Genomic DNA, 13,989 nt, shown 5'->3' with positions numbered 1-13,989 from the left:
GGACACTCAGCAGGAGTTCCAAGCCAGCCCCATCCCCCACGTCCCGGCCCCACTCTGTACTAAAGCTGCTCTCACCTGTGGCGGGGTCCTGCAGCAGGGGTGCAGCAGTGGACCCCAGGCCCTGCAACAGGGAGCCCAGCTCCTGCAGACAGCACACCAGCGCATGCTGACTGGCCGCCATGTCTGCCACGCTCACCCGCGCCTCCATATTCCCATCACTCAGGGCTGCATCTGCAGGGGGAAAGCAGGGATATGGGCTCAGTCAAACTGCCAGAGGCTCTCAATCTCACACACCCGCGTACATTCACACACATTCACACACACACACAAATGCATTCACACACATTCACGAGCACACTTGCATTCATATACATTCACACACACATAAACGCACGCGCACATTCACACACATACATGTATGAGCACATTCACAAGCATATACATGCACGTGCATTCACACCTATTCACATACACACTCACGCACACCAATATGCACATACACACATGCACGTGCATTCACATATATAAGCATACACCCTCACGCACACATGCACACCCATTTGCATGCACCAACACACATGCACGCACATGCACACATTCACATATGCACACATGCACACACATATGCACGCACACGCAAACAAATATTCATACACACTCACACACACATGCACGACCATACACACATACAGTACAGGGAGGAAGTGTAGTCCACCAGTGTTTTTTTAATGCTTATGTAGAGAAGAATTCACATTTATGCACATTTATTGATTAACAAACCAAATTATAAACATCCATCCATCCATTATCTATACCCGCTTATCCTGAGCAGGGTTGAGGGGGTGCTGGAACCTATCTCAGGGTGCATTGGGCGCGACGCAGGATCACAACCTGGACAGGCTTGCAGGGCACACCATTCATTTACACACTCATACCTACGGGTAATTTAGAGTCTCCAATTAGCCTATCTGCATGTCTTTGGACCGTGGAAGGAAACCGGTGTACCCGGAGAAAACCCACGCAGACACGGGGAGGCGGGGAGAACATGCAAACTCCACACAGAAAGGCCCCAAGCTGAGATTCAAACCCACAACCTTCTTGCTGTGAGGTGCAGTGCTACCCACTGCACCACTGTGCCACCCACCAAAGTATAAACACAATTTTTCAATTTCTACCTACAACAACAAACAATGTGTTTTACTTAAAAATAATCTTAGATATGACTTTCCTCAAAATAGCCTCCTTTGGCTTTAATTACAAATAAATTATTGGAAGTCTATGTAATAATTAAGCAAATGGGGGGTAGGAGGGAGGTGGAGGGGTAGTTAGTGACTGAAATCTTATCTACATTAAATTTTTTAAAACCACAGGTAGCCTAATACCAGGGGCCAATAGTGCAATAAAATAGACACTAAAGTTGCAGGACATACGGCAAAGAAGGCATTAGACAGATGTGCAAGGCCAAGTAAACGTACTGTGGCAAGGTGATTCCCTGAGAGAAATTGCAAAAAAGCTTAAGCTTATCTTGTGATGTCTAATAGGGTTTGGTGATTAGCTGTCTGTTTTGATCAGCAGTTTTGATTAGTCAGCCTAGTCAGTCAAATTAGTACCTTTTATTATATGCAATTATTGGGCTATATCCGGGTTCTTGCCAATAATCAGGCATGATGCTGCGCGACGGCAAAATTTAGAGTGTCACAGTAACATAAATTCCCAAAATCGAATAAATGTGATAACTGACAAAACTCTACTTTTTGAAAAATAATCTGACCACCACAATGCATGAGATGATTAAAATAGGCCTCTACAATCCTATATGCAGTGCATATCATTCAAAGTTTGGAGAAAAAAAAGAGAAACCCAGCTAATCTCAGGTACCTCATCACTGTGTAGGCTACCGGATGCAGCAAGGAAGGTCAATATAAAGATTCAGCGGACAGACACTTAAACTTCTCAAGTAGATCAAGCAAAGTGGGGAACAAAAGTCGGCGGACACTATCAAGTCCTGTTTCCATTATTCATGAAGGAATAATGCAAAAATGATTTACCAGTAACACCTCTTATGCAAGAATACATAATTGAAAACAGTTACAAATTAATATTTTAACACAATTCCAAAACGCTTGCATGAAATTAGAAGCTATGTGATCTGGTTCGTCCACCATAAACTAAGCATTTCTCCATTCGTTGTCACAATGTTTATTCCATTCATTGCGTGTTCTTAAGCTCAATAGGCAAATATCTGGGCTAGTAACAACTAAAACCATATATTACTTGATTGAATCTGCCATTCTAACTGTTAAGGTCGCTGCAGCTACTGTTCTTATAAATAGCTACATCATTTTTTTTTTTACATATATCATAAAAAATATGCATCTCAAAGTATAAATAGAGCATCATAATTGTATTAGCCCTTGGTATACAATGGAAACAATCAGTGTTGGTAGTGTCCTCAGATTTCTGGTCCCCATTGATGGTCCCCGGGCACTGCATGTAGGCGATGCCGCTTTATTTTTAAATAAAAACGAATTTCACTTTTTGTACTCTGCACATTAATTTATTATGTGTAAAGTGATTTATTAATTTGATATATATATATATATACATAGCCTACTTCTAGAAAAATAAACATTGAATTTGTCACCGTTTACCTAATGTAACATCACTAACATAAAAGTTATTGATGATAGCAGTTTGATAGGAGACCTACTGCCATTCAGTCTAGTAGTCTAAATAGACATGTTATTATATGAATTGCTAACTTTGTGCTGAATGGGAGTGAATTTGACAGACAGATGCATTCTTGTTCAATTTTTTCCTTAAATCTCAAAAAAAAAAAAAGACAAAGAGTAGCATCGCTGCAAAGTCACAGCACTTTTAAGTCACAAGCCATGTTCACAAGCGTAAAATCATGTGGTTTTGAATGCACACCAGCCCACTCAGCCAAATATTACCATTTCAGTGATTAGTAATTCAAATCATTTGCTAATTCAATTCTTTCACTCGCAAAATGTAAGGTAAATAATCTTACACAGGAGAACAGATACAGATGCAAGATTTCATTTTGGCATACGGTACAATCCATCCATTCTCTAACCGGTTAGTCCAGGTCAGGGTCGCAGTGGCAAAGGGGCAAGCAAAGCAGCCCAGACGTCCCTCTCCCCAGCAACTTCTGCCAACTCATCCCGGTAGATCCCAAGGCAATCCCAGGCCAGCCTTTGGATATAATCCCTCCAGGGTGTCCTAAGTATGCCCCTGGGTAGCCGAGCCCGAAACACCTCCAGTGGGAGGCGCCCAAGAAGCATCCTTATCAGATGCCCGAACCACCTCAACTGACACAATGAGGAGTAGCATCGGCTCTATTCTGAAGTCCTCCCGGACAGCTGAGCTCCTCACCCTATTTCGGCCGCTTGTATTTGTTACCTCGTTCGGTTCCTACCCGTACCTTGTGACCTTAGGTGAGAATAGGGAAAGAGATCGACTCATAAATCGAGAGCTTCGCCTCTTGGCTCAGCTCCTTCTTCACCACCGCCATCCGATACAATGCCTGCATTACCGTAGCCGCTGCACCTAGACGGCAGTTGATCTCCGAATCCCTTTTTCCCTCACTTGTGAATAAGACCCCGAGATACTTGAACTCCTCCACCTGGGGCAGTTGCTCCTCCCTTACTTGAAGGGGGAAAACTATATTTTTTCAGGAGAGGACCATGGCCACAGACTTGGAGGTGCTGATCCTCCTCCCGACTGCATCACATGCAGCTGTAAACCGCTCTAGTGCGCATCGAAGGTCCCAGTATGATGAGGCTAAAAGAACGATGTCATCTGCAAAGAGCAGAGATGCCACTCCTATGTCCCCATACTAGACACATTCCATACCTTGGCTGAGTCTCGAGAACCTGTCCATGAATACCAAGAACAGGACAGGAGACAAAGCGCACCCTTGGCGGAGTCCGACCCCCACTTTGAACAAGCTTGACTCGCGAGGATGCAAGCACAGCTTTTGCTCCGAGTATACAGGGACAGAATGGCATGCACCAGCAACCCCGGCACCCTATACTCCCGCAGCACCTCTCACAAGATGCCCCGAGGGACACGGTCATATACAGTCAGGTCCATAAGTATTTGGACAGTGACACAATTTTCACAATTTTGGCTCAGTACGCCACCACAATGGATTTAAAATGAAAGAATCAAGTTGTGATTTAAGTGTAGACTTTCAGCTTTAATTTAAGGGTTTTGTCAAAAATATTGTATAAAAAATGTAGGAATTACAACCATTTTTATACATAGCCCTCCACCCCAATTTTAGGGGCTCAAAAGTAATTGGACAAACTAACATAATCATAAAATAAATTGTCATTTTTAATACTTGGTTGCAAATCCTTTGCAGTCAATGACTGTCTAAAGTCTTGAACACATACACATCACCAGGCACTGGGTTTGTTCCCTGGTGATGCTCTGCCAGGCCTCTACTGCAGCTGTCTTCCGTTCCTGCTTGTTCTTGGGGCGTTTTGCCTTCAGCAAGTGAAATGCATGCTCAATTGGATTCAGGTCAGGTGATCGACTTGGCCATTGCAGAACATTCCACTTCTTTGTCTTTAAACAGTCTTGGGTTGCTTTCGCAGTATGCTTCGGGTCATTGTCCATCAGCACTGTGACGCGCCGTCCAATGAGTTTTGATGCATTTGGCTGAATCTGAGCAGATATTATAGACCTATACATTCAACCTTTATTTAATTCTCAAAAATACATTTAGGGTGGGCCCTCATTTTCAGTGATGCCGCAATAAAACATAATAAAAACAAATAAAATACAAACAAAACACAGTTTAAAAAAAAAAAATCAGTTAAAACAGTTACATATAGAAGCAGGGAGGTTTGTGATCATGGTTTTAAATTGTCCATAGGTTAGTAGAGAATTGATTTTTAACGTGTGTTGAAGATCATACCAAGAAGTTGGGGCACTAAAATAAAAGGCTGACTTTTCAAATTCAGACCATGCTCGGGGGACCTTAAGCATAAGCCAGTCATTTGAGCGAGTTAGATAGGGTCCAAAGTTCCAATCCAGCATCATAGCAATATAAGGTGGTAGCTTTCGGACAATAGCCTTATATATAAACAGATACCGATGTTTATTACGCCTCTCTGCCAGAGAAGACCAACCCACCTTATTATACAGGATACAATCGTGAGTACCATAGCTATCACCAGTAATAAATCTGAGGGCAGAATGATAGACTGAGTCTAGGGGTTTAAGAGTAGAAGTAGCAGCAATTCTATAAATTACATCCCCATAATCCAACACCGATAAGAAAATTGCTTCAACAATCCTTTCTCTGCTAATCATAGGGAAGCTGGTTCTGTTCCTGTAAAAGAAGCCAATTTTTTGTCGCAATTTGTTGACAAGATTGTCTATATGGTATTTAAATGTAAATTTCTCATCAAGCCAGATGCCAAGATATTTATATTCAGTGCCTCTCTCAATGTTAGATCCATTTGCAGTGGATATATGCAAACTATTATAATATTATAATATTTCTGACTCTAGTAAACAGCATGAGTTTTGTTTAATTTGCGTTAAGTACCAGTTTAAGATTAATAAGAGCATCCTGTAGAGCATTAAATGAAAGTTGCAGGTTCACAATGGCTAGTTGTACAGAATCAGCAACACAATACACAATAGTGTCATCAGCATAAAGATGACCTTGACAACCACTCAATGAAGAGACAATATCATTAATATAAATGATGAAGAGGACAGGACCCAAAATTGATCCTTGCGGAACATCCTTTGTTACCGGCAAGAACTCAGACTGAGCACTCCCCAACATAACACGCTGAAGTCTCTCAAACAAATAATTCTGAAACCAATCACAAGTCTTTCCATAAAAACCAATACTACATAACCTTTGTATGAGCAAAGGATGATCAACTGTATCAAATGCTTTTGACTGATCCACAAAAAGGGCAGCACAGTGTTTCTTATTGTCTAAAGCGGATACTATATTATTTGTAACTAATGTAATAGCTGAAATAGAGCTGTGATTAGCTCTAAATACAGATTGGTACGGACTTAATACAAAGCGATTTGAAAGAAATGCCTTGAGTTGGTTATTTACCAAAGCTGCCAGGATTTTTGCTAAGCAGGGTAATTTGGAGATTTGACAGTAATTATTTAAATCATTTCTATCGCCTCATTTATGTAATGGAATTACATGGGCCAATTCCAAACCCTAGGAAATATGCCTGTTGAGATAGAAAGCTTAAATATATGCGTTAATTGCTCTGTGATAAATGGAGCGGACAGTCTTAGAAAAAAAAAGGATCCAAATTAGCCTCACCAGTTGAATGCCTGGCACTTCAATACACTTCAGAATTCATCCTGCTGCTTTTGTCAGCAGTCACATCACTAATAAATACAAGGGAACCAGTTCCATTGGCAGCCATACATCCCCACACCATAACACTACCTCCACCATGCTTCACAGATGAGGTGGTATGCTTTGGATAATGAGCAGTTCCTTTCCTTCTCTATACTCTTCCCATCATTCCGGTACAAGTTGACCTTTGTCTCATCTGTCCATAAGATGTTGTTCCAGAACTGTACAGGCTTTTTTAGATGTTTTTTGGCAAACTCTAATTTGGTCTTCCTGTTTTTGAGGCTTACCGATGGTTTACATCTTGTGGTAAACCCTCTGTATTTACTCTGGTGAAGTCTTCTCTTGATTGTTGACTTTGACACAGATTACCGCCTTACACTCCTGGGGGTGTTTCTTGATCCGGCCTTTAACCTGTTGTGATTGGAGATTTTTCTTCACCAGGGAAAATTCCACACTCAAAATCAATTCTAGACCTTTTATCTGCTTACTTGAAAATGTAATAATGAGGGAATAACACACACCTGCCCATGGAACAGCTGAGCAGCCAATTGTCCAATTATCTTTGGTCCCTAAAAAAGAGGGGGACCACATATAAAAAGTGCTGTAAGTCACATATAAAAAGTGATACACCGTTAACCCGATTTGGATGTAAATATCTTCAAATTAAAGCTGAAGGTCTGCACTTTGAGCTCATATTCATTATTTAACTTCAACTCCAATATTCTGTGGTAGACAGCAAAAATAACAATAACTTTGTCAATGTCCAAATATTTACGGACCTGACTGTATCTTCTCCAAATCCTCAAAACACATGGAGACTGGATAGGCCAACTCCCATGCCCCCTCAAATATCTCTGAGAGGGTAAGAAGCTGGTCTGTTGTTCCGTGGCCTGGACAAAACCCACATTGTTCCTCCTTAATCAGAGGTTTGATTATTGGCCGAAGCCTCCTTTCCATTACATGACATTATATTTATTTGGCAGACGCTTTTATCCAAAGCGACGTACAAAAAGTGCATTTCATGGTCATGGACAACTACAAAACACAGATTCAATAAGATACAATACTTATTTTGTACAGCTATTTCTAGCCAAGAACACAGTTTAGTTCACACAGTGAACACTTTCCAGCATCTTGGCATAGACTTTCCCAGGTAAGCTGAGGAGTGTGATTCCCCGATAATTGGAACACACCCTCCAGTCTCACTTCTTAAAATGGGGGCCACCACCCTGGCCTGCCACTCCAAAGGAACTGTTTCTGACTTCCACGTGACATTGAGGATTTGTGTCAACCAAGACACACCAACAACATCCAGAGCCTTCAACATTTCTGGATAAATCTCATCCACACCTGGTGCTCTGCCACTGAGGAGCTCTCCAACCACCCCAGAAACTTCTGCCACAAAGATGGACTCTGATCCCCCAGATTGCTCCAGCTCAGCCTCCAAAAAGGAGGGCTTGTCTGTCGGATTCAAGAGGTCCTCAAAGTGTTCCTTCCACCTTTTGACAATATTGCCAGTTGAGGTCAGAGTTTCACCATTCCTGCTAAGAACAGCCTGAACGGTGTAAGCACTTTCCCCTCCTGAGGTGCCGAATGGTTTTCCAGAACTACTTCAGGGCCAACCAAAAGTCTTTCTCCAAGGCCTCTCCAAACTCCTCCCATGCCCCGGCTTTTGCTACTGCCACTGCGGCAGCTGCAGCCTTTTTCGCCTGCTGGTACTTGTCTGCTGAATCACAGGTTCCCAGTGCCAACCAGGCCCAGAATGCCTCTTTCTTCAGCTTGACAGCTTTCCTCACCGCTTGAGTCCACCAACGGGTCCTTAGGTCGCCACCAGGACATGCACCGACTAGCTTTTGACCACAGCCTCAAGCAGCCGCTTCCACAATAGAGGTTTTGAACAGGGTCCATTTAGACTCCATGTCCCCAACCTCCTCCAGAATACGGGAAAAGCTCTCGTGGAGGTGAGAGTTGAAATCATTCCAGACGGACTCTTCTGCCAGGCGTTCCCAGAAAACACTCACTACACGTTTGGGCCTACCTGGTCTGTCTGGCAGTTTCCCCCACTATCTAAACTAAATCTTCACCAGATGGTGATCAGCTGACAGCTCTGCTCCAACAAACGGCCGCCGGTCTGATGAAACAACTACAAAGTCGATCATCGACCTTTGGCCCAAGGTGTACTGGTACCATGTACACTTATGAATATCCTTGTGTTCGAACATGGTGTTTGTTATGGACAAACCATGACTAGCACAGAAGCCCAATAACATAACACCACTCGGGTTTAGATCAGAGAGGCTGTTCCTCTCAATCACGCCCCTCCAAATTTCCCAGTCATTGCCAACGTGAGCATTGAAGTCTCCCAGTAGGACAATAGAGTCAGTAGGTGGGGCCTTTTCCAGCACCTCTCCCACCTTCTCCAAGACGGCCGAATACTCTGAACTGCCATTAGGCGGCAAATAACTGATTCTTGGCACATTGCATATGGTCTATTATTTAAGAGAGTAGCCAACCCCGCAGCCACGGTGATGTTATAATGGATGTCAGATTTTAAAATGTTGGATGTACAGGCCTCATACTTGCGGAGAGCAAAACACATCGTATCCAATCTTGCAATTAAAAAAAGTCATAGTCTCCTTTTGCTTATTTTTGAGTATGCAATTCACATTGTTTGTATCTTGCCGGACCAGCACCTCATGATAACATGCTGTGCACACACTGTTTTTCCTTTAGTCAAATATATATATATATATATATAGGCTATATACACACATAAATATTTATTTAACAATCAAAAATTGGCTCTCTGAGTAGAGGTTGTTGATCCCTCATGATAATTGCCGATCGGCACAACCATAGTGTCTAACAAATTTAAAATTGCACCACAACAACAAGAACTTAATGAAGCTAGACAGAAACACAGATGCTGAGACAAAAACAACCCTGCTTCCAATTTCCAACAGCAGTTTCTAGTGACCTTTCTTAAATAATCAGTAAAATCAAGCATCAATTATTTTATCATTAATAAAACCCTTTCCTATCTTAGCACCAAAGTGAATGCATTGCACGGCAGAATATGGACTGGTTTGCGTTTCTGCCCCAGACTCACAGGGTTCTGAGCCATCAGGGGGCACTGTGGGGTGAACCTAAGATAAAGCGAGTCTCTCACCCACAGCCTTCTTCTGTTTTCCCACAGCTTGGCAGATCTCCTTGGCAGCGGCTATCTGGGCCTTTTCACCCAGCAGGCTGCCCAGCGTGGCGCGGAACACGAAAGAGACGCAGCGCCGGCAGGACACAGCATCCACTGGGCTCTGGGTCGCCCGCGGGTGGGATACCAGCTCCAAAACCAGCGGCAGTAGTGCAGGGAAGTTCACCTCCAACCACGGGCCACTAAGACACGTGACCAAAACCACACAAGCCTACAGAGAGGAGAGTACAGAGAGACAGGAGATTCATCACATACAGTCAGAGTATTTACTAGATATAGACAGGAGACAAAATCACATACTGTGAGAGTATAGCCTAGACACAGACAGGAGACTCATCACATACAGTCAGAGTATAGCCTAGACACAAAAAGAATACTCATTCCATACTGTGAGAGTATAGCCTGACACAGACAGGAAACTAATTACACACTGTCAGAGTATAGCGAAGAGAAAGAAAGGAGACTCCACCACATACTGTCAGAGTATAGCCTAAAGACAGAAGACTCATCACATACTGTCAGAGTAAAGTATAGAGAAAGACAAAAGACATATCACATACTGTCAGAGTATAACCTAGACACAGACAGGAGACTCATCACATACTATCAGAGTATAGTCTAGACACAGACAGGAGACTTATCACATACGGCCAGAGTATAGCCTAGACACAGACAGGAGACTCCAACACATATAGCCAGAGTATAGCCCTAGACACAGACAGGAGACTTATCACATACTGTCAGAGTATAGCCTAGACATAGACTGGAGACTCCACTACATACGGCCAAAGTGTAGCCTAGAGACTAGCAGGAGACTCCACTACATACTGTCAGAGCATAACCTAGACAGACAGGAGACTCATCACATACAGTCAGAGTATAGCCTAGACACAAAGAGAATACTCATTCCATACTGTGAGAGTATAGCCTGACACAGACAGAAGACTCATCACATACGTTCAGAGTGTACCCTAGACACAGGCAGGAGACTCCACCACATACTGTCAGAGTGTAGCCTAGACACAAACAGGAGACTCATCACACACTGTCAGAGTATTGCCTAGAGACAAACAGGAGAATCCATCACATACTGTCAGAGTATTGTCTACAGACAAACAGCAGACTTCATCACACACTGTCAGAGTGTAACTTCCAGACAGAGAGGATGTACTTTTGTTAGTGTCTGTGATATTCCTGTGCCAATGGCCTCAGAGACTCCTGCTCCAGAACTAAACCAGGATGAGAGCCGGGAACACACTCCCAGCTTAACATAACAGTAACAAATCACTGTGATTCAATTCACTGAAAAACAACAATTACCACGTCCATCAGACCACTTTCACATTCCCTGAAAAACGATACTGATAACTATACCATGTCCTGCAGATCTGCAGGTCACTCACATTCACACTAAACTTTCACACTGACAGTCACTCTAAACTTCAGTGATACAGTGTCTATAACAAATGATGGCCTCACCTGTGTGATGCCCACTCGGATGTCTCTACTGACGGAGCTGGTGCCCTTCAGCATGTCTCCACTGGCCCTCAGGAAGCTGGCCCCACCCCGTAGGAAGCCACCAGTCAGGAGCTGCATCACTTCCTCCAGGGAAGTCCGCTTCTGCTGAGGGACTGAGGGAAACAGGTCACACATAAGAAAGCTCAACACCGCAGCTCAAATATACACGCACACACACACATACATACACACACACACACACATACAAATACATAAATGCGCCCACACACACACACACACACACACACAGAAGCACACACACACAATGCATCACTTTACCGAGCGCTCATGCACATTCTCTTTAAAAGACACTCCTCAGGACACAAAGTTTGGCACTACATGAACTCCAAGCCTTTTCCTGGCATAGTATTTTCCAAGGCAGCCCTACAGGGTCCCTATCCTACCTGTAGCCTGCCGGGGCAAAATTGCTGCGGCCAGCAGGGTTCCCAGTAGCTTGGAAATGGCCACTCGCACGTCATAGTTGGAGCCCTCAAAGGCACGGAAACACAGTGTGGCCACATTCTCCAGCTCAGATGTCCAGAGGAACAGCGCCTCCCTCTGGAGCTCCAGCAGACACTACAAAATAAATAAATTAAAAGAGAAACTTTATTAACCCCTTTGCGCACATGGAAAATCTGGCCAATTCTTGCCCATTCAGGGGCTACCCTATTTAAAGCTTTATAACTCCAGATGTGAGCATCACAGAGACTTGAAAAATGACTTAAATAAAGCAAGACATTTGTACCATTTACAATGCCAACTTAGATTAGTTTATATTCATAATTTAGGAAGAAATAAAGTGCCACAACTGCAAATGTCTAGGCAAAAATAAAAAATGACTTTGCTCTTTTTTAGTTGGCAATGAAATGCTGAGAAATTGCATAGATACAGCAGGTTAAACTACACATGTCCTGGATCACATGTCCAGTGGACAGAGTGTAGCACAGTGGGTAAGTAACTGGGCTTGTAACCGAAAGGTCGCAGGTTCGATTCCCAGGCAAGGACACTGCCGTTGTACCCTTGAGCAAGGTACTCAACCGGAATTGCTTCAGTATATATCCAGCTGTATAAATGGATACAGTGTAAAATGTTATGTAAAAGTTGTGTTAGTCGCTCTGAATAAGAGCGTCTGCTAAATGCCTGTAATGTAATCAAAAACCTCTTGACCACAAGTGTGTCAAATCTAAGGGTGGATACGCAGAACTACTAAAGATCTATGAATCAAATAGTAAGCATTTGTGTAAATCACAACATGATCATCTATTTCACTACAAATCAACTGTTTTGAGTAAGAACCTCCTTGTTGCATCATTTTCAAGTGGGAATTACAAGCTTTCTGTTAGTACAGTGGCTTAAAATATCTAGGGGTCTTGAAACATATCCAAAATCCAAAACTCCAAAAATCAATAAAATGCTTTATAAAGCATATACATGTGCCCCTTATGAAGGTTTAAGGTGAAATATTGATTTCAGATTTTAAAAAATAATGCAAAAACATTATCACACTAAATGGTTCACTAACAAATCATTAACTCTTGTATGTTTTTCTGTATTCTACAGTATGAGATGTTTTCTTCTATGGGGATGGGACGACATTAAAACAATATTCAACCGTCCACCACGTTTTGGCAATGTTGCAGTTTATTTCACATCCGGTGCATTAAACACAAACACTACTTAGCAAACCAACGAATGCTTACGTTACAGTGTGAAATATCCTCATTATAAAATACCACTAACGTATTTAAAGACACTCAATTTCAAAAATAACTATATAACCAAAATATTTTCAACACTTACATTTGGACGATGATCTAATCTTATCTGTGTTCAGTAGACATAGACAGAAACAATGGCGTCGTTCCCGTTCTAACTTAGCCCAGAAAACATCATATGAGCTAGGTCTATCAGCAAACATATGCCTTAGCCATGTTCAGATTTTCTCAAGAATGATAATATTTTCCAAGAAATGACTAAAGTCATCGATAGAATTTTGTGTAATGCAGCTATATTGATACAAAACTTTTGGTTACGCTGAGCTATAAATGCTATTCCAAAATTAAAATTAGACATATTATACATCTTTAGAAAGCTTATTGTCACCTATTGGACTGACTGTCGATCGAGCCAGATTGTACTACAAAGAACGACAACACCGAAAGCAACGTGTGGTATTACACACAGCTATTTTGGAAGGCACCCAGGCGTCACAAATGAGCGTATATTTAACAAACGGATTGTCCAAGACAATATATGACCACTCCTTTCGAAAAGGGACATCTCTACACATAAAACCAATGGTAAGGTTGTATATTTATTTCATATTTAGTCACAGATACTGACAGTAGAATGACATGGTATAATTTTTTTTAAATTCCTCTTGTTTATTTCAGTGTTTAGTGAGCAGAATTTTTCACAGCTGTACTGGCATGCCTTCGACTATTGTTGGCTCTTGTTGCTACGACAGAATACAATTTTTTAGTGGTAAAAGAATGTTTGCATGAATGCTCAGATAGACACTAATGTCCAGTGTGTCATGCGAGGGGGGTGTAGCTACAGATGAGACTGCAGCCAGGGGGGTGCTTGGTAAAAGCATAGTTGTCCTGAATCGTTTACTAATAAAGCTAGAACACAGAGTTTGTGTTTTCAACTCAAAATTTGGTTGCAGGAGCACAGAATGTCTGAATTGAGCAATCTAGGCATGCTGGCCTGCCGACCACTAGGAGCATTGTGCAAAGGGGTTAATACGCATGAAAGGCATGTGCACAATTTTTTTTAAACAACAACGCATAAAAACATGACACCTCTGCATCAATTCAAAACCATAAGACAAATCCATTTTAGCTACAATTAACAAAACAGGAAGCAATGTAAGTAATCAAAA

The 13,989-nt window shown here is 42.2% G+C and overlaps 1 protein-coding gene across 10 annotated transcripts in view; it reads right to left on the bottom strand.

The window, feature by feature from the left end:
* heatr5a (HEAT repeat containing 5a) overlaps nucleotides 1-13,989 on the bottom strand; it is a 97,925-nt gene that overhangs the window by 58,559 nt on the left and 25,377 nt on the right. For 6 of the 10 annotated variants that reach the window (XM_064336112.1, XM_064336121.1, XM_064336130.1 and 3 more), the window contains exons 6-10: nucleotides 11,510-11,681; nucleotides 11,067-11,218; nucleotides 9,549-9,798; nucleotides 6,901-6,948; nucleotides 76-231 (exon numbers count right to left, since the gene is read on the bottom strand). In XM_064336112.1, coding sequence (XP_064192182.1) covers nucleotides 76-231; nucleotides 6,901-6,948; nucleotides 9,549-9,798; nucleotides 11,067-11,218; nucleotides 11,510-11,681 — 778 coding nt within the window. The remainder of the gene's footprint in view (nucleotides 1-75; nucleotides 232-6,900; nucleotides 6,949-9,548; nucleotides 9,799-11,066; nucleotides 11,219-11,509; nucleotides 11,682-13,989) is intronic. The other 4 variants (XM_064336164.1, XM_064336156.1, XM_064336174.1 and 1 more) reach the window with 1 other exon arrangement.

Source organism: Anguilla rostrata, chromosome 1, assembly GCF_018555375.3.
Source record: "Anguilla rostrata isolate EN2019 chromosome 1, ASM1855537v3, whole genome shotgun sequence".
NCBI classification, from domain to species: domain Eukaryota; kingdom Metazoa; phylum Chordata; class Actinopteri; order Anguilliformes; family Anguillidae; genus Anguilla; species Anguilla rostrata.
This window is presented reverse-complemented; position numbering and strand designations above follow the sequence as displayed.